Below are 21,059 nucleotides of genomic sequence, written 5' to 3'. Positions count from 1 at the left end.
CTATGGTGAAATTGAAAGATGTAAATGTACAACAATCTAATATTTACAGCTTCCAATTTCACCATTCAAAAGCGTCATGTGATGAAAGTAATTACAACAATCTTCTTTTTGTTTGGGGAAAGAAGGTGAGCCCAGTACACTTTCTTGTTAAAAGGAAACATTAATCCAATATTTTCCCTTCCATAAAACCACTTTGTTTGAAAAAAGCGATACGAGAAGAGAAAACTAACGCAAGAATATACATTTCCAGAAGTGAATGTTTTTAATCTATTAAGCTACTGTAATTTTTCAATACCAACAATACAAATCTCTTGTTAATTATTATGTGACTAATTGGTTTTAACTACGACAAATTTTTTTCTTCCCGTACTTTTGACAAAATAGAATTCTAAACCTAACCTACGGAAACAAAAATAAGAACTTGGGTGTAGAAAAATTTAGTACATTGTCTTATCCAACTAACGTAATTCACAATATAATTTCTCACCCAACACTGGCTAAGTGAAATAATAATATTCTCCATGACCTTTTGGTAATTTTCCCAAAAATGCAAAAAAACCCCACTAGAATCCCTGCCTCTCCAAGTTCCAACTTCCGGAATTGGATCCTCGCCGGATCTAGTTGCTGGGGATCCTAGGGATCAACCCACGTGGACCGTTGATCAAAAATCGTGCGGTCACAATTAAATGTTTTAAAAGTAAAACAGTCTCGTTTTGCGTGAAAAATATAAAAAAGAAAAATATTATGACCGCACGATTTTTAATCAACGGTCCACATGGGTTGATCCCTAGGATCCCCATGAATTAGATCCGGCGAGGATCCAATTCCCCAACTTCCAACCGCTGTGAGTGTTAAACCCCAAAACCCTAACTCCGCTCTTTCTCCGCCCAGTGCTCCAATGGCCTCTCGCTGCAGATCTTTCTCGAAGCCGGCCTTTTCTCTTCTCAAATCTGCCGTCAACAAACCGGCGTTCAAGGCCACTCCCATGTCTTCTCTCCCCTCCACCCGCCCTTCAATCAATCTCTCAAGGTACGCGAAGCCCTTCAAACCTGTAAAATTCTCAGTCTTTGGGAATTTTTCAATTGGTTATTGTCGAATTTTTGGATTTCAGGTCGTTTTCTCAATTGGGTTTTTCCTCAAATCAGCAAAGCTCTTGACTTTTTTTTCGATATTTTTGAATTTCAGGCCGATTCCGCAGTTGGGTTGTCTACAATCTCTGCTTCCATTTCACACGGCGGTGTCTTCAGCTCGGCTCACGTCGTGCCTTGGCATTGACTCTAGGAGCTCAAGGTCGTTGTCTCAGGGTATGCTTGGTGCAAACCCAGGAGTTTGATTTCTCCAATGTATTGTATTTATTATCTGTAAGCAACTTTTTTACTCTATAGCTAGCTAAAATTTGAATCCTGAATTTGTATTGATCTTCATTTTCTCAGTTTATAATGCTCAATTTGTTTACTCGTCGTTGCAAAATCTGTGAAACGAAGAGGTAGAAAATTGGTATTCATGTAGATCAGTCTGACTCAGATTGTGCAAACTTGAGTTCTTTTTTTTATTGTGATTTTTCTAGCCATATTTTTGGTCTGATAATTAAGTTTACAGAAGCAAGTTTGGACCACCTAGTTAGAAAATTGAGAGTGTAAATAACATCTAAAACTGGTAGAGTATTAGTACTGCTCAAGTAAATAACATACAACATGTCACAATTCTGAATTTGTCTATTGTTATGTGTTACCTGTGATAATACTTTAGCTTTCGGAAAGATTCAAATTTTAGCTATGGCACCTAGATTGGGGATGGTAGGTGTTTCATGCTGCCAATGGTGTTCAAACTTGATTGGTTTTGTGTTTTCCTTTATTAGATTAAAGCCAGTGACTTTTAAATTATTAGATTAAAGCCAGTGACTTTTAAATTATTAGATTAAAGCCAGTGACTTTTAAACTTCTATGCATGGGAAGAAAGATTTCATCAAAAGTTTTATGCATGGAAGCCTGGAGCCAAATTGCACACCCCATACCACATCCCTGTTTTTTCTTTTGGCCTTGTTTTTACCTGCAAGACAAGGAGAAAGAGAGCAATCAGTCAGCACTTGGAATCAAGCTTCCAGCCAGGAACTGACTGCCTGGAACCCCTTACCTGATTACTTACCTGGCATTGCTCTCGAGTACTCATCTTCATCATCTTATGTTTCCAGGGAAGATTCCGCATCTGCTTGAGGAACAGATAGGGCAAGTGCGAAGGATACAAGGAAGCATGTGGAGACAAGCGTAACAGCACACGTGCCGATACATCCATTACTCTGTCAAAAGCAAAAGTATCCCATATCAGCAGGGTGGAACGTACTCTAGATTTGATGGACTTGTTTTGACCCTCAAATTCTTCAGTCGGCCTTATACTCTGGAGGAAACCAGAAAACCCTCCAGCTCAGTTCAAGAATAAGCCTGTGGAAAGTTACTTCTTCAAAAGCAAAAGTATCTCATATCATCTCTTCTCATCTTTCTTCTCTTTATCCTTCATGCTGCTGCAAGATGGGTAGAAGGTGAACAATCAGTCGGAGCTCTGATTGCTTACCTTGTCTGTCACCTCTTTCAGCAGACCCCCTAGCTCGGCGACTTGGGGGACTCCTACTACATGGTTTGTATCGCGCTTGACCAAGCCTGAAACTACAAGTAAGCTTCAAGTGAAATTGATACATTACCTTGTGCATCTCCACCAGTTAAAGATACCACCCCTGGATGGAGGAAGAGTACTTCCAGAGAAGATGCCACATCTACCTATGAGACAGATAAGGCAAGTCAAGACGACACCACACTCCGATACTTAGAAGTTTCGTGATTACGAGATCATTCTCCCACAATATTTCCTAATGTCATTTGTACTAAATCATTCACTCGTACTCACTAAAGGAGAGCTTGAACCTATGTACTTGTGTAAACCCTTCACAATTAATGAGAACTCTTCTATTCCGTGAACGTAGCCAATCTGGGTGAACCACGTACATCTTGTGTTTGTTTTCCTATCTCTATCCATTTATATACTTATCCACACTAATGACCGGAGCAATCTAGCGAAGATCACAAAAAGCGACCGTTTTCGTTACCTAGGATCTATCTTGCAAGAGAACGGAGAATTAGATGGAGATCTCAACCATAGAATACGAGCTGGATGGAAAGAGTGCATCCGGCGTGTTGTGTGACCGTCGTAGGCCACTGAAGCTCAAGGGAAAATTTTATAGGACGGCAATAAGGCCAGCGATGTTGTATGGCAGAGAATGTTGGGTGGTGAAGCATCAACACGTACACAAAATGGGTGTAGCGGAGATGAGGATGCTTCGTGGGATGTGTGGGCACACGAGAAAGGATAAGATTGGGAATGAGGATATCCGAGGTAAAGTAGGAGTAGCCGAAATTGTAGGAAAGATGAGAGAAAATCGGCTCTGGTGATTTGGACATGTGCAAAGAAGGCCGACTGACGCTCCGGTTCGAAGATGTGACTACGGGACAGAGGTTCAGGGCCGAAGGGGTAGAGGAAGACCTAGGAAAACTTTGGAAGAGACTCTAAGAAAAGACTTAGAGTACTTGGATCTAACGGAGGGCATGACACAAAACCGAGCGCAATGGCGTTCTAGGATTCATATAGCCGACCCCACTTAGTGGGAAAAGGCTTTGTTGTTGTTGTTGTTGTTGTTGATGTATTTTGAGAAACTAATGCCAAATAATCTTTATAGTCTTAAAAAAAGAGAAAAAGGGGTATGCATCTAGTCCATGCACTGTACTGAAGCAATTGTCTCTACCCTAAATTTCCTATTCTTGAGGTCCAGTTTCATAATGTTTGGATGTTTTTCCCCAGATGATCTTGTGAAGTCATGGTCGGAGTTTGAGCTTCAATTTGTTTTCCAGACATTTAAGTCCTTACAAACGTGGACACGGTCGTCACTTTAACCATTTTGTTCAGTGCTAACATCTAAGCTGTTTTGTATTGTCTATTTAGGTTTGATGAATGCTTGAACATTATCAATCTAAATGAGTCATATTCGTTTCATGGATTGTATATGATAGTGATAGTAAAAATTACAATTCCATGCTGGAATACCTGGTGATATGTAAGGGTTTATTTAATCATGCACTATAATTAACTTCTAGATGTCTACTGTCGTTGACTTTTTCTCTAATCACAATCCTGAAAACCTAATTCTGTTCTGGGTATAAGCCATCAGATGAAGATTGTGTGTTTTTCCCATTCTGATGTCAATAGTCAGTATGTGGGAGGCTCCATCCTCTTTGTTAAGGCTGAAGATAGATGTGAAAACAATAATATTGCTTTATGAGTGAATTACCCTTCATTCTTTGGGTCTCCAACACTTGATTCTTAACCTTTACGCAGTTTTTCTATATATGCACAGAGTGGTAAACAGAAGCATGGATGTTTGTTTTTATTATTATTACTGACTGCCCTTCCTAATAAGATATTTCAATTATCAAAATAGGTTCATTTACCAACTTCTAATAGTAGTTTGCAACCACTGAACTTTTCGCACTTCATGTAGTAATACTGATTATACGTCTGGTTTAGTTTGTTCTGCAGTTTGATAAGGAGGTAGTTTACTCGTTTAAGTCGTTTTTAGTAAGATGTGCTACTATCAGTTGATTATAACTCATTGCTTGTTTTTCTGCTTCTTTAATACATTCAGAACTAGGTCTCAGCGTGCCTCGATAAGAGATTGAAGAAGTTGGAAGATAGAGGCCAATGGATCAGTCTCATCACCTCTGCTACCAGCAAGTCCTTTTCATCATCCATTGGAGTTAAATTCTAAACAGTTTTGTATCCTGAAGATGTAGCACAGTAGCTGCGAGAAATGAATTCTCTGACTCGTTGCTATAATTTTTTAAATTCTCCCTCAAATATTTTGTTTACCTTCCCCATGGCTACCACAGAAATTTCCATTATACACCGATGTACACTCACTCATGCATGTCATACATTGCAGCGTAGTAGAATTTTCGGGATGTTTCGTATACTCTATAACGGCACAGCAGCAATGTAGAGGAGAAAATAATAGTGATGATTTTGTTAAATTTCAAAGGGTGATATTTTGACGTGTGTTGTAAGTTACAGTTTTCCAACTTTCTCTTTTAACCTGGAAGTTAAGTAAAGGCGCCGTTGCCAAGGTGGGCAATTGGGTTTCTGCCACGTAGCATGAAATTTGATAAAAGGTTTAGGAATAGGAAACGTGAAGGGCAGGTGAGGATGCGGGGCGGTCGATGTGATAAATTGAAAACGTCCAAATTGTTTCCCATTTGTTTGAAAAAAGAGCTTCGCCTGAGTCCCAATTTCAATGCCTCCTAACTGCTCCATCACACAATACACTTACATGTGCGCTCTCTCTCTATACAAGGTCCTCTGCATCTACACACTGCTTTTAGATCCAAGCTATGTGCATGTACGGAACTCATTGTCAATGTGTCACTTTCCAAACATGATTGAAGTGTAACCAAAATCTAATCGGTTGTTTCGTATTCAAGCTATTTACTGCTCAAGTGGTTAATAATACTTTATTTTTTCGCCTTAGATCATGTGTTCGATTTTTACTGTCTTGTTATTGCTTGTACGGGCGATTTTGATTCTTTATAGTTGGGTGAATTTGCACTTCAGTCTGTGCAGTTTTAGTAGTTGCAAGTCATTGTCTTTGAATTGCAATGATGGATAGGGTTTGTTGTTCAACTCATTACGTCTTGAATTCAAACACTTCTCCTTTCCTTAGTCTATCTTAGAATAGTGATATCGCGTGACCCAGAATAATACTAAAAATCCATTACCCACTGAACGAGCCATGACTGCCAGATATTTCAAATCTTATATTATGAACATCAAAACCCCACTCCATAGATAAATAAACAGTTGTCTTTAGCAGCTCCTTCTGCTGGTGTCTACAAATAACCTGTCCTGTGTATCTGTACAGTTACTACTTGTTGAATGGAAGTTTAATTAATTAATAAAATGTATCAAAGTTGGTTGGTTACCATGTTAGGGCAATTGAGAGAGAAAAAGCTTTGGGAAGCTTATACAAATGGTGGCCAAGTCCTTGTCAGAATAAAGAGGTGGTGGGAAAGGGGACAAAACCCTTTAATAATGAACATGTACATATGCCCCCATGCATGGAAGCCATTTACTACTTTTGGTTTCAAAGATTTCAATTAGTGACTAATGACCATGCTAAGTAGTATTAAGCTTTAAACTAATCCTCCCAACTAAATGAGCAGTCTTCTCACCTTTGCTTGATTTGGTCATTTTATTGAGTGGAGTTGCTTTTTCTTCCATGAAGTGTGGTTGAAGGGATTCTCATTTCCTTACCAGGTCAAATGTAACAGAATTAATTCACTTTTAATCTCGATTTTGTATTATCCTAATTCAAACATCTGATAATGTTGGTGTAAAACACTTAAAGAACTAAATTATAGATGTAAGCACATCTCATCTTATTAGTGCAACAGTTGTTGAATAACAGTTGAGTGCAGTAGTAGTTAGGGCAATAAGTATGGTTAAAGACATTTCTCAATTGTACAGTGAAATAACAATTGAGTGCCTGTGTTTTTTTCTTCAAAAGTATTTCCTATCATGAAAATAATTTTTATTACAAGTATGGCGATGTTTTCGCTCGAAACTCCATTCTATTGAGGAGTGCGAGGACATATTCTTAATCCTAACTCGAATGTAACGTACTTTTCTAATTGTTTGGAATCTTATGAGTGGAATTAATCAAATTCAAATTTTCTCATTCTGTTTCAAAATACCGGCTCATGTTTGAGTATGATGAATCACTTCGTGCTAACTTGTTGCTAATAAACCTTTCGGCCTCATATAAGAATGAAAAATTGGAGCATTTTCTTCTCCGGTGGATGAAGAGTCACGATATTCTACATTAAATTACATTGAAGAAAAAAAAAAAGGAGTGTTCAAATTCAAAACTTATTAAACTAAAAAGGAAAACTATAACCAATGCAACAATCAACCACCTGCAATTTACTTGTCATTTACATTTCCCCCTTTTCGTGACATTAGAAAGTAAGGCTAAACTTAATTAAATTTTAAAGTAATATATTCAGTTATATTATAAGATTAATATTATTTTTATTGTTTGTTACAAATTAATATTAATGCAGAAACTGGTGTGTTTGCGTTTGTCAGTGATGGCATCATAAACCAGTGAGACTGGGTGCATGAGGGCATGAAAAAGAGGCACGTGACCACCGCAAACTTTGCTACACCCTCACGCTAATGTACAAATATTCAACAGAATTAACTATTTAATAATTAAAGAAGCAATTTTTATTTAAATTAAATTATTCCCACCAGTACTACTAAGGCTAAAGGTTCCCTGCTTAATTTCTTATTATTTTTCCTGTTTACTTTGTTGGCCAACGATAAGAAGCAAATCAAATTTCAGAGACAGAAAATCGTACGAATTAGAAAGCCAGCTTAAGAAAATATCACTAATTTATAGGACAATGTACAAATTAAACTTAATTAACAGACATTTGGATCAGCACCGCCTGGATCCTCCATGCACATGTATGCAATATCATAGCATATGTCAACTTCAATTAACAATTTGATTTTCATTTACTAGAAAATAACTTTTTTGTACGAACGATATTGAAGGTGTGAAAAATCAAATTTAAACTCGAGGCTTCAAATACAAAGGTTAATCTTCTAATCAACTGAGCTGCAAAATCCTTGCACACTAAATTAATTTACACTGCTAACAATGCATATTTTCATCATAGGCATTGTCACATCCCAGCCCGGACCGCCCAGGTTAGGATGTGACAGGCATACACTTAAAAGAATCAGTTTACTACAAAACACTGCATTTTTACAATGTAATAACAATTAAGTGAGATAACGGTTACCTTTATAATTTTATATTCATGAATCATAATAGAATTTTAAGCCCTTTTTCTCATGTAAAGGAGTTTTGAAGTACTTGTGAGGAACCCTAAATACCAAACCTCGCTCTGAAATGGTATTTGGTTCCACCCAAGTTCGACATCAATAATTTATTTATAAATAAATGGTTGGGGACGAATTTTAGGATTGTATTACATACAGCACGTCCTAGATTCGAATCCTGACGCTGATGAATCACACGATGATGGAGTATTCCCAACTTCCGAAAAAATGAACTGCAGGAATGAAATCACCCGCCAATCCTCTTTTAAATAAAGAAATAAATTAGGAAACCAAAAATTGAAGACAAACTAGGGACTAACTTGTATTACTGTGGCCTTGGTCCAAGTACTTGTAGTCGTAGACTTACGCTGAAATATTGTGGAAGTGAAACCACGTGCAATAAATGGATAGAAAAAGTGTGGATTTTGCGAAATACATGCATCTTCAATCTTTTCCTTTTCATCGGGAATTTCGTATTTGATTTTCCCCATGTCTTAAAAAGTGAGAAAATAACAAAATCAGCCAACCGGATTTCTTGCAGCTGAAAACGATGTGAAAATAATCTGCCTCTTCTTTCTAACATTCTCTGAAATGGTTAAAATCCCCCCACTGGCTTCAATCAGTTTTTCACTGAAATTCATGCAAAATATATAATATTAGACTAGTGGTAATATTCCTTTCTATTCTTCAAATAAAAATCTGTAAATTAAAAATAACATTGTAATTTACTGTTGTGCAATAAGTTTGTAGCTCGAATTACTCTTTATTCGAGTTTTTGTATTATTGTTCTCAGTATCACTTGTGTGAAACAGGAAAAAAGAAGAAGAAGTCGGTTAATATGCTTTCAAGGCTTGTAGCTCAAGCAATTAACATGATATACTCTGCAGTCGAGTTTCTGTATTTGAAGCCTTTATTGTCACTCGTGTCAAACTGGATAAAGTTGAAGTTCTACCATAAAACTAATCAGCAATATGAAGAATAACCAAATTATTTATAAGCATATGCAAAGTCCCTTATTTTGCCGATGTTGGATTCACTCTCAACACGACCCTTCACGTGTGACAAATTTTCAAACCTAACACGTGGACTCTCAAATCAGGTGACATGGAGCATGTGTGGTCATTAAGCTTCACAAGTGGGACAACCTACTCTGATACCATGAAGAATGTTGAGGTTCCACTATAATTTCAATTGACAATATGAGGAATAGCTCAACTACTTATTAACACATATAAAATCTCTCATTTCGGATAAATGAGATTCACTTTTAACACAAACCGAAACAAAACGAAACTAAATTAGTTTTAGCTGTGCGAATGATGAGTAATTAATTACTAAACAGGAGGAGAGAGATTAAAGAGGGTGGAGTCCAGCAATTTTTGTGATGCAAATTATGATTAGGTTTGGAGACCTTTCACTTGGTGATGGTGGGTTGTCAACAAGATAACATGATTATCTCTTACCAGACACCAACATAGTGGGTGCACATTTGGACAACTATAACATGTATACATCAAAATTCCATTTCAATCCTCTGGAGTCTGTCCCCATGAACATTTCTTGCCAATAATTACCTTAATTACATAAAAATATCATGCATACAAACCCTAGATATGTGGAAAAAGTAGTGTTAATTCATGTAGAAAACAAATCATTAACTTGGAAATTAAGGTTATCCCTTAATAACAATGATGACGAAGATGATACTACTCCAACTCTTTTAAACACACTGGACGCAATTTCAAACCCTGAACAATGTGGTAAGGACAAACTAGTTATGATGGTTTCCCAATGAAAAGATATGAATTATGTTCAATGGAAATTATTTCAGTGCATGATGAATTTTTGTAAGTCAAAATAGATATTTGTTTTTCGTTTTGAGGACGTTAGTGGAGTTCAGTCGACTTCGAACTATTTTGTGGTAATTTCTTTCTTTGTTGGTTTTAAGGGAGGAACTTTTTCGCTATGAACAAAACTAGTGTGCATTTTGCTCAATTGAATTTTAGAAAAAGAAAATAACATTACGAATACGAAATTGTCTAATTAACAAAAGGAAAAAGAAGAAGAAGATCAACTGGGGCCCACTAAATTAACCTCGAAAAGTTGCCTAGTTTTAGCTAACTCTCGCTGCTGCACTAGATCAGCTGCCGGAAATCGGGCCCCACGTGCTGATGAATCAAGTAATCTCCGCCGTTGCTTACGTCAAAGACCATATTCTGATGGTGGTGGTGGTGCGGAGGCGGCACCTGGTGAATATACGTCTGCTGCGCCCTTCCCATCTCCTTCTGCCGCCGCAGCTCCAGTACCTTACGGTGCGAGTTGGAGTGCTTCGTCAGAACGAACGTCGGACTTGCCGCGGGTCGGTACTCTGGCACGAGCCGACCCGACTTGTACCGAACCCCGCACGCGTTACACAGTGTCTTCGGACCCATCGGCCCCGTCCGCCACTGCGGCGTTTTGTCCGTCGCGCAATGCAGGCACTTCCTCCCGTCACAGGGCCCGCCGCCCGAACCTTCCTGGCTCTCCTTCTTTTTCGGTGCCGACTTCACCGACTTCTTCCCGGTGCTCGACGGCTGCGGTAGCAGTGTCGCCGCCTCCTCCGCCGACACCAGAACGTCGGATTGTTCCTTAGTCGAGGAGAGGACGAGGATGCGGGAGGTCCAGTTGCACGGGGAGGCCCGGGACCGCTTGCTTCTGGCCTTGGCGGGTACCGAAACTTCCGGGTTGAATATCAGGTTGGAATTGCTGTAAGGATTGTTGTTGGTTCGGGTGGGGTCCGGTTGGAGTTGTCCGGTTTCGGAGGCGGCCTCGTCGGGTCGGGCTTTCATTCCGGATATCAGCTGCAGCTTCTGCAGGTCCTCACTGGAAAACGACTCCTCCACGAAATTCGACAGCCATTCGAGCTCAGCCAAATCGTCGTACTGTAAAAACAAATAATTCAAAATTCACATAAACAATTAATTAATCAAAACCCCACTTAAATTTAAATTTTAAATTTTCCATTTTTTCATTTCGAATTCCGAAGAACTGTAGGCAGCGCCAAAAGTGCCAAATTGCGTAACGCCGAGAACTCAATTCATTAAAATTCAATCATTATTTTGTCGTTTTTTATTTTTGGGATTGAAAAACAAATTCAAAAATCAAATTGACCCAAAAAATTTAACTAAATTATATACCGGGACGCAGAGTTCACTGGATAAGGGGCCGTCGGCGAGATTCCGGGACCCGAAAATGGGTTCGGAGCCCGACAAGGAGGAAGAATTGCAGCTGTCCATGACGGTGAGTGTGGAAGAGTCGGTGGAGTTTCCGGCGACGTTCTCGAAAGCAGCAGCCGCGGAACAGCCGCCGTCGGTAATGACATCGTCGTCGTCATTGGAAAAGTCGAGGAGGTCCTCCACCTTGAAGTGGTCCCCGCCACCACCACCAACGGCGGTTTTGTTGTTGTCGAAGGGGTGGCGCTTTTCGGGTGTGAATTGCGGGCAGAAAGAGTTCTGGTAATACTCCGGAGCTTCCATGGCTGCTAGGGAGCTCTAGAATTTAAGTCTGTTATTATTTTCTTGGGTTATTTTCTGGTTTTTTTGGGGTGTTGGAGTTAAGGCAATGAGGAAAGGGAGGGAATGAGAGGAGAGGGAAAGTAGTGAGGGAGGAGTGAGAGAGAAAGTGTAGGAAGAGGGAGAGAGCTGAGAGGGTTTATTTTGCGCTTCAAGAGGGACAGACGGACACCTAAAATGGTGGATTTTGACGAGAGCAAAAATAAAAGTCACCCCCCCCCCTCTCTATAAAAATTAAAGCAAATTTTTTATTTTTAAAAGAAAAGGTAAGAAAATCACTTATTACAACAAAAATTTAAAGAGGCTTTAATTTTGATTTAAAGAGAAATCTCCCCATGTTTACTTTTGTGCCCTTTTGTCTCTTTTCGCTTCTTTTGTGTTCAAGTTTGCCCGTTTGCCATTTACCATTTGCTTTAACAGGAAAGAAAATCTTGAGTGAGATAGTTACACTGCTGCATGGTGTTGCTAATTAATGAATTTAGTGTATTGTATTATTAATAGTTGAATAAATGATACATCCTATACTTAAGAGATATACTTATTTATGATTGGCACGTCTCTAGAGAGGCATTCCAGCCAAGTACAATACTATGATGCGAAAAAGTTACAGTAAAATACATGTGTATATTATAGTTAGTGACAGAGCTATAATTTCTGTGTGTGAGGGCATCTCACATATATGGGTAATTTGAACTCATAACATAGAGATTAGAGTAATTTGCATAAAAATTGAAAGACCTTAAATTCAACAAAGAAAACTAATAAAAGCATTGCACAAATCAGGAAACCCGAATATAAGGTAAAGAGTAACCAATTTTTTTTTAAAAGATAAGTTAAAGCAAAAGAAAAGCTAATAGAATAAGGAGATAAAGTGAAGATTGCATCACAATAAGAACGATGAAGAGAAAAATGATGCCTGCTTTAAAACGGAAAAAAAAAATTCAAATTGAGAACAAACTTAAATTTTAAAGGTATTAGATTGATATACAGCAACATCTGTTATAGTAGTAAGAATAAAAAAGACAAAATAAGCCAAAGATTATTCTGGTCCCTTAATGGTTCCGCCACTGATTATAGTTTAAGTATATTGTTATCCTCCTTACTAAGAAATTAATCTAACATCTACACTAAGAGGACCCACTCTTTATCAAAGGTATGAAATCAGACGCACGTGCATGGATGATGATGTGGATGATCACCCGGTTGTACAACAATAATCACGGCACGTACCGCACAGATTATTCAAGTGCATCACATGGTCGTGTTGCTTTTGCACTACACTATTTTTTTTTTTTGGTGAACTTGCACTACACTACTTAGGCATGGGTAAAATTGGCAACACAAGGCTAACAAGTCGTGATGCATGGAGGGTAAAATCGTAAAGTTCACGTGATTTTTTTAACTGGATTATTTAACATAAAATAAAAGTTAAAACGTGATTAAGAGTTAAAATTCAACCCCTAAGGAACCGATCTAGCAGGTTTGTCGCTGAGACTTGTGCATTAGCGTCCAAGTTTATACAGACCGATTCCTCTGCTTTTATTTTATTGGAAGACGTGCTTTTATTTTATTTTGTTTTAATAATTTTATCTTTTTATTCTTCTGACTTTTACCCAATTTTTAATTACTTATAATATTAGTTTTTTTTTTTTCCTAACTAATCTCTGCAAAATGAAAATGGTTTATTTAATGGGAAGGCCTCACTTGTAAGCACGACGGTTACAGCTCGACGTCAGCTAATCAACGGCTGGGATCTTCCCAACGTGTTCCCCTCTTACTTCACCATGCTATATGGGTTTCACTTTTCACCTCTCCTTGCCGCGTAGGATTATGAACGAGTATATCGTTAATTTGTAAAACACTTTTCTTTTACTAGCTACTAGAGTAGAGAATCCGCCTTACAATTATTGAAAAACTAACTTATATGATACAAATATAACAGTATTGTAACGTTTGCTTGCTGTTAGAAATAATCGTTCTCTAACTTTATATGACTGAATGTACACACGTGATATATCATATTTTCTTAAATTAAATACACAATTAATGTCATTTCGGTCAATAACTTTTCAATCCAATAATCTAATCACACTACTACATATTTTGCTGCTCCAAATACTATTCAGTTAGAAGAAATTCATGTTTATTAGCAAGTTGTTTGTAACATAGTTTGTTAAAACATTTATCCTTGCTCGGCTATCCATTGTCTAATATTGCTCGTCAAAGAAATTAAAGTCATATTACCTCATATTTGTGTTTTGTATGCGTGAATGAATAATTATTCGACACAGCTTATGTATTCGAAGAATAATTGAAAGACGAAAAATAAATATTTTTCCCAAAAATATATAATAATTATGTTAAATTTATCTAAACAACGAAAAACGAAACGAATTCAAATTCAAGTTTTATAATTAAATACGACCAAATTATATAAGTTAAAAAGAGAAAAAAAAAAACTATCATATCTTTCATATTTCAAAATTTTATTTGTGTTAAGTAGGGTAAGGAACAATTTGATTCCAATGCCATTGAATTTTGATTAGATTGCCCCCAACTACAGTAACTCTCTCTACCTCCTCCAACAATCTAATCTTACTACAAAAACAAAAAAAAAACGAGAAACGACGTCGTCCAATTAACATGCAGAAGCCAAGCTGATGGGCGGTGAACACTTTCCGGAGCAACAAATAGATTATGGTAATCACACTGTTGAATGTCGGGTAGTCACCACGTGGCAGACATCGAGAAGTGCAGGCTTGAGTGAGGTGGGTCGCGAATCTGATGGCACCAATCCCAAGTTAAGTCTGGGTGGATAGGTGTTACTGTTCTTATTTATTGCTCTTAAGATTTTTTATTTTTTGATATGTTTCTTTTCTTTCTCGCTTTTTGCGTGAATTAAAAGGTAAACTTAATGTCACTATTACGATTTGATGGTATTATTGTTTGTTTAGAAGCGAGAGGTTTTGTTCGAATATAGTGGATGACGAATTTAATACTAAATTAGGGTGCCTATTGTATAACTTAAGCGAACTCGTTTATAGGGTTTTCATTTTTTCACAGATTATTTCAGCTTTTCATCAAATTTTTAGTAATATTATTAATTATTTTTGCCAGAAAAATGCTATCAAACACTATAAAAATTTAATAGTGCACTTAAATTCGTACCTATAAAGAAAAATATTTTTTTTAAAAAGTTTGATTAAGCGTTATTTCGAAAGATATTTGACATGTATTTTATTTGGGGTTTGTGGGGTCCAGTTTGCACGAGATAGAGTAGGGTGTAGTGTCAGCTGCCCATGTGAAGTGCTTTCGCCCGTGTCGAAAGCCAAAACTGACGGTGGTCAATGAAACGTGTCGATAATCCATTGCGCAGTGCTTTTTGTGAGATGCTCGGACACGACATGTTAGAATTTAGATATAAATCATGCATGGGTTCATGATTCATCACCGGATAGTTTACGATAACGTGCATGCGAACAATGAAGAAAATACAAACACTGCCAAGGGGTAAAGAAAATACAAAGAAATGTGTTTTTGATAGAAAAAACAAGGATAAGGGAAGAGGTTTGTAAATAATGAAGAACCTGGGTTGCTTTAGAAAATAAATAAATAAGTAATGGGGTGCTTATTATTAAACCGCAAAACCAAAAATATCTAACAACGTCGTTTACCTTATTTTCTTCCTTGAGCTTCATGTCTCTACAAATGAAAATTGATGTTGCTAGTGGATTTCATATGCATATTTCACACAAAGTTAAGATGGGTTTGGGGCTACTCTGGCCCTTTGGTGGCTCCGCCCCTGATTTTACAACCATCAATGTCCAATAATGAACTAGATATGTTAACCTCAGGCGAAGACATAGTTCAAAAGCTAGTGACGGCTTAGTATTGTTCAGTTATCCAATTATTAGATGCTTGTTTGACGGCTTAGTAGTGTTCAGTTATCCAATTATTAGATGCTTGTTTGTATTAGCATAGATGGATGAAGGCTCAATTTGTTGCATGGGGTAATAGCCTCCTCTCCTCCGTCTCTAGGTATAATTGTGTCAGATTATCACTTAATATATGTAATACAATTAACGGTTTACAATCACCTACATACATAAATAGTGTGATCAGTTGAAGGAAACAACTATCAGCTTACATCATACTAAGCACGTGAATTACGAAAGCATAGCTCATTAGGATTTCCATTGATAAAGCTAAATGGAGCCAGAATTATATTCATTATTTTAATACAAACGATATTACTACTTTCAGACAGCAAAGAAAACAAAAATTTTAACTCGAGATACACCGTGTTAGAAAAAAAAAATGCCTAACCATCATGACTTTCCTTAGCGTCAGAAGAGGTAAAATGTTATAACCAGAAAGGGTATGCAATGCTGCATGGCTAAGCTACTAGGCAACTTTTGTAGTAACCGAGAGTTTACGTTGACCAAAAGTTGCTTAGTCAAATGAATTAAGCAAAGGCCTTACTTCTCATGGAAAAGCCCGACAGCCTTGCATCGCAAGCCCAAGTCCTTTTCTTTTTCAATTTTTGGTGCTGTGTGGGGGCGTATTTACCGCTTTGCCATCCCAGGTACCTCCGTTGTCCTTGGTTTCTTCGTTTGGTTGATTAAGTCAAGTGCTTAATTAAGCTTTTTGATACTTGCAAATGGAATTCCCCAAAAAAGAAGAACTCATGTAGTAGGCAAAGTGATTATGTGGAATCAAGCAAATGCTTAAGAGTTCGTTTTGGATGTGCTTTTGAAATGACTGAAAATACTTTTGGTGAAAATATTTTTAGAATCAATCATTAGTAAAGATGCAAATAAATCATGGAAAAACACTTAAAGTACTTTTTGGAAGAAGCACATAACTGATGCTTCTTGCATAAAGCACTTTAAGCGCTTTTGAAATCCAAAAATATTTTCTCTAAAATCGCTTTCAGTCATTTTAAAAACACATCCAAACGAGCCCTTAGTCAATTTGTATCATTTCAATGAGAACAACTTCCTTATTACTGACTGTATACAACCGGTTACACTTAAGATTAATTCAATCTCTACTGGTTGTTTAATGTATCATTCTTCTAATAGAGAAGAGAGCAAACTCCACCGATATTGGGGGAATGATACGTTGGCATAAGCTTTTCACTATCTCTTTGTCCGACAAGGCCACAACCATGGTCGGAGAGGGAGTTGAATGCTAGATGTGTTTTTATTTTTATTTAACGGGGCAAAATAAATCATAAATAAATATACATTTTTTCTTTGTAAAGGTTAAAAGTTCTTTTTTACAATCGAAAGCGCTTCTGTTAGAAAACAACACAAAGATCGTTTTGGATTTCAACCATTCTTCTGATATAAGTGCTTACGGACAAAAGTGTTTTCTACATAAGCAGTCAAGGCTCTAGAAGATACCTCTTAGGCTTTTTGTTTTTTGTTTGGGGCAAATCTCAGTTTTTTTGTTGGGTTTGATAACAAGAAAATGGGCTTGGGTTTAATGAGGCCTTTACCTGGACCAAGCTCCTCCAATCCAATAGAGGCCCATATACGCTGGGAGAAGTGCGAAGAAAAGCGTTGTGAATTGCGATGGAGCACTGAAACCTCAGACCTTGATCGGAGTCAGATCGAGCACGAAATCAGAGAGAGAGAGGGGGCAAAGCAATGGAGAAGAAGCAGAGCAAACCAATGGAGCTGTTAAACACGATGGTATCAGAGCCATACTATCTGCTCCATTTCTTGGCTTTTTTCTCCTACCTCGTCATCCGTACCTCCGCCTCCCACGTCCTCTCCGCCCACATCACCGATCACCTCCTCCACCGAGTAATTTTCCATCCGTTACTCTGTCTCTCTCTTCCTTTCCATTTTGATTCATAGATTTACCTTTTTTTTATTATGATTGTAATTTTTTTGCAGGAAATTCAAGCAGCTTTGACATTTGGGCTCTTGACTGCAATCAAGGTTTGGATTTTTTCAACTTCAGCATTGCAATTGTAGCAAAACCCACGTTTAATTTTCAATTTATGTTTCTGGGCATTTTGTTTTTTAAATGTTTTATTTGGAATTATAGATGGTGAGGGAAGAAACTTGGGAAGGATTTATTGCTGATTCACTCTTTTTTGCTAAGGTGAGACAAATAATTATCTCCATTTCCACCACTGATTAGTCTTAATCACCATTTTAACAATGTATTCGTTGTATTATTCCACGTAGCGATTTTGGCACTACCAGTTTAGCTTCTGGCACAATGTAGCGTTGTATTATTAACTTCTCGATTTTACACTCAGCGGGAGTGCGAGAAGCTAAACTGGGACCGTGAAAATCGCTAGCCTATCGCGTATGGAGCTCATAAATTCATAATCAACCTAAGCTGAAACTGTTATTAACAAACAAAATGACAATGCCAGTGTTTACGATCAAATTCCACTTTTTGTATAAACCTATTTCTACTCGGGGTAATTTATTTGTTCTGTTTTCAGATTTTTCTTATCGGTCTCACTTTAATTCTGGACCGCCACTTGACTCTCTGGTACGTTGTGGTGTTTACAGGTGGGTACATCTTCAAATTCCCTTCTTTTTTTTCTGCAGTGATATATATATATATATATATATATATATATATTTTGATCTAAATGCACATTTGTTGTTGTTTTATTTTGTGCAGTGATATATATTTTCACACAACAACCTGCCTTTCAAAAATTAGGTACCCGATAAACTGTTTTATTTCCCTGTCTTTCATTCTTTTCCATTCCATTCCTTTTCCTCTGTTTACATCCTGTAGATTAGATGCAACTTATGAACTAGTTTTGCTTGTTATATAATGACTTAAACTAAAAACTTATTCTCTGTTTTCATTTTACAAATTCTCTCAGGTACTTCTAGTAAATTGACACCGTTGCAGTTAGAAAGCTTGCTGACTGAAGGGAGCACATCGAAACATTGGCTGGTTGGTTGTGCAGACTTTTTCTCAAGATTTTTATTTTCATAAGATATAGAGTATTGTGCTATATACATCATTTCAATAAATGCACTGTGATAGTATATGAAAGAGAGTTAAATGTTTTCTTTTGGTTTATTTAATATGGAATATTTGGCAGATTGAATTTCGTGCCTTTTACTCTCCTGCTTGCATCCGCACAAGTCGGTGCTTTCCTGAGCTTTCAATTACGTATGTGATCATTTTACTTTTTTCTCCTTTAAATTGTTTTCGTGGTTGTTCCTATAATTGTATTATTTTTCACTGAATTTGTGTTGGCCATGAATCGTTATCTACAGATATTCCAACAAAAATTTCTCTTTTGGAATAGTTGATCTCGGACTCTTCCCAAATGCTGCAGAGTATTTTGGAATATCCCTTTCTGGTAAATGATATTGGATAACAAATCCTGAACTTGATTATTAATCTTTAATCGAAATTCTTCAATTACCTCTAAAGCCAAAGTACATAATATATCTTCCATATTGCTATATTTAGTTACTGGCTTACTGCCCAGCAATCCATACTGAGATCATGTACTTGCAGGGAGCATGGGCCAACTTCCTACCTATGTCTTATTCACGAATGGAGCTGAAGCTGCACAGTATCCACAACTAGAATCTCAAGCAAAAGCATTTCGTGAACCCATAACTAAGGTACTGGGACAAATTTTATTGCCTAGACCACAGTCAATTTTCCTGTTTTCCGTTATTTCTAATCGCAACCACCTTATTCTTCCCTTCCATATCCAACATAGCTAGGAATGAACCAATTTTGTGGTCGTTGGTCTCAAGTTGTTTTTGATTTCCCAGAACCTCAATAGACTGATGATTTCAGTTGGGTTCACCAGCTCTTTTGAGTAACATAATCAAATATTTCTAATTCAATCTTTCATGCTTTGATAATACTTAAAAGTATTGAAAATTATAGTTCAACATGTGATTTCATGTTAATATGGTCCGACTTCTTGTGACTTATTTCTACCGGCTTCTTGTTTGTGTTGCAGAGATTTCTTTCGGGGTACTTTAAGCTCGACAGGCACCTTCTTGAGTATATAAACGGTAAATAGCTATTTGATATTGATCCATACTAAATACTTTTCATTCTTCAGTGCTTCCAATTTTGATTCCACTTGTATGTTCACAAGAACTTGTACTAATTACATTTAAACCTTTTCCTCCATTTCACATGGAAGATGAGATTTTGAGCAAAAATGATTAAAAACAAAAGAGAAAAATTTTACATTTCTGCTTGATTGTGTTAAATGTACATTTATTACAGAACCAAGCATTAATTCAACTCTTCTGAAATAATAAGGAATTCAGTTCCGGATTTTAAGTCGACCCACATTTTTTCTCGTTCCGTGGATGTTAGTAAACGTTGGAATGCTTCAGGAAAAGTGCAATTCCATTTCTTCCCACTCCAATCTAGTTTGGTAAATACGCCATGAATGTTTCGGAATCCTCATAACTTTTGCATCTTGAACAAATTAAGCAGATCGTAGAAGAGAAATTTTTTGGCGGAGAATTTCAATACTTGTCATTACTCTTATATTTTGTATAAGTTCGAGAGAAATGGTTGATTTGTGATACATACATCGTAGATATTTAACCTTAAGGAGTCATGCAATTGCTTGTAGCTCAAGCGGTTCAGAGCATCCATTCGTACCTAACTTTGGTGTCCCGTTATCCCTCCACCTAAAACTTTTACGGATACAAGGGTGGGTTGGGCCTAAGCCATTACGTTCAAGCACTGTTGGGCCTAATCATTTGGATTTGTTTCTTCTTACTTGGGCTCAGTCACCAGTTAGGGTTATAGTGGGGCCGTCCAGGCGCCTACTAGTTTAAATGCGGTGGGAAAACGGATAACCGAGAATGGGAGTCGCGGCCAATCCATTTAAAGTGGCGCCGGCGAATATTCTGCCATTTGTTTGTGATTTATGATGTGAGAGAGGATTTTTAGTGTGATCGAAACACGAAATGATACATCACATATCATAATATAAATGGTGGAATATGTGTGTTATAAAATTAATAACTTAAAAAATAAAAAATTTCATTACTTATATAAAAATATGTGGTGTACCACTCGTATTCTGATCACAATGAATAATTTCTCTTGAGAGAACGCAGATGAGTATATCAAATTCTCATCACGATCCGGGTGGGTCCCAATCCAGCCGCTTTGTGGATCCCACCAATCCATCTCCTCTCCTCTCAATCTCATCTCCCATTTGGTTGTCGGCTCCACGCAGGCACGCCTAGGCCGGCACTATTCAAGCTTTCCTCACTTCCATTAACTTGTGTTTCGCGATGTACCCTTCCTACTTCCTTCCCTCATTTAATACTAATATAATTTCTTCGTAAATATTCATCCATCTGCTTCGCGTGCCTTTCTTCAATGGTGGTGCTACTGAGTGCTGACATTTTCCTTCTACTTCTTCGGATTTCATTCTTATCATATATAATATCAAAAAATAATTTAAACCGTTTATTTTTTAAGTTACTGTTGAATTATCTATTTCACATTTTTAATCCTATTAATACATGTGACACTCAAATTATAGAGGCCACAAAGCAAGGCCAATGTATC

The 21,059-nt window shown here is 37.3% G+C and overlaps 3 protein-coding genes and 1 long non-coding RNA gene across 5 annotated transcripts; 3 read left to right on the top strand and 1 right to left on the bottom strand.

The window, feature by feature from the left end:
* Positions 1-546: 546 nt before the first annotated feature.
* LOC126601314 (protein NONRESPONDING TO OXYLIPINS 2, mitochondrial-like) lies at positions 547-4,915 on the top strand. 2 transcript variants are annotated; one of them, XM_050268006.1, is made up of 4 exons: positions 547-596; positions 838-1,029; positions 1,186-1,304; positions 4,688-4,915. In XM_050268006.1, the coding sequence occupies exons 2-4, from the start codon at positions 899-901 to the stop codon at positions 4,711-4,713; spliced, it is 276 nt and encodes a 91-aa protein (XP_050123963.1). In that variant the 5' UTR covers positions 547-596; positions 838-898; the 3' UTR covers positions 4,714-4,915. The 2 variants fall into 2 exon arrangements, with proteins under 2 accessions (XP_050123963.1, XP_050123962.1); XM_050268005.1 differs by lacking the exon at positions 547-596 and having other exon boundaries at positions 835-1,029; positions 1,186-1,361.
* On the top strand, positions 2,068-4,156 carry LOC126601316 (uncharacterized). The gene is made up of 2 exons (XR_007615714.1): positions 2,068-2,970; positions 3,285-4,156. It is a non-coding gene; the product is annotated as an uncharacterized LOC126601316 (long non-coding RNA).
* A 5,032-nt stretch (positions 4,916-9,947) lies between the features above and the next one.
* LOC126601257 (GATA transcription factor 12) lies at positions 9,948-11,692 on the bottom strand. Its single transcript, XM_050267942.1, has 2 exons — positions 11,124-11,692; positions 9,948-10,868 (listed from the first exon to the last, which is right to left on the bottom strand). The coding sequence occupies exons 1-2, from the start codon at positions 11,460-11,462 to the stop codon at positions 10,083-10,085; spliced, it is 1,125 nt and encodes a 374-aa protein (XP_050123899.1). The 5' UTR covers positions 11,463-11,692; the 3' UTR covers positions 9,948-10,082.
* A 5,350-nt stretch (positions 11,693-17,042) lies between these two features.
* LOC126601168 (uncharacterized) lies at positions 17,043-19,715 on the top strand. The gene is made up of 10 exons (XM_050267841.1): positions 17,043-17,311; positions 17,405-17,449; positions 17,559-17,615; positions 17,968-18,037; positions 18,153-18,194; positions 18,364-18,437; positions 18,589-18,659; positions 18,767-18,852; positions 19,014-19,123; positions 19,474-19,715. Exons 1-10 carry the CDS (start codon positions 17,153-17,155, stop codon positions 19,534-19,536), a joined length of 777 nt encoding a protein of 258 aa, XP_050123798.1. The 5' UTR covers positions 17,043-17,152; the 3' UTR covers positions 19,537-19,715.
* The last annotated feature ends 1,344 nt before the right edge of the window (positions 19,716-21,059 follow it).

The sequence above is a fragment of the Malus sylvestris genome, chromosome 15 (genome assembly GCF_916048215.2).
Source record: "Malus sylvestris chromosome 15, drMalSylv7.2, whole genome shotgun sequence".
Taxonomy (NCBI): domain Eukaryota; kingdom Viridiplantae; phylum Streptophyta; class Magnoliopsida; order Rosales; family Rosaceae; genus Malus; species Malus sylvestris.
Note: the sequence above shows the minus strand (reverse complement) of the source record. Positions and strands in the feature narration are given on the sequence as shown.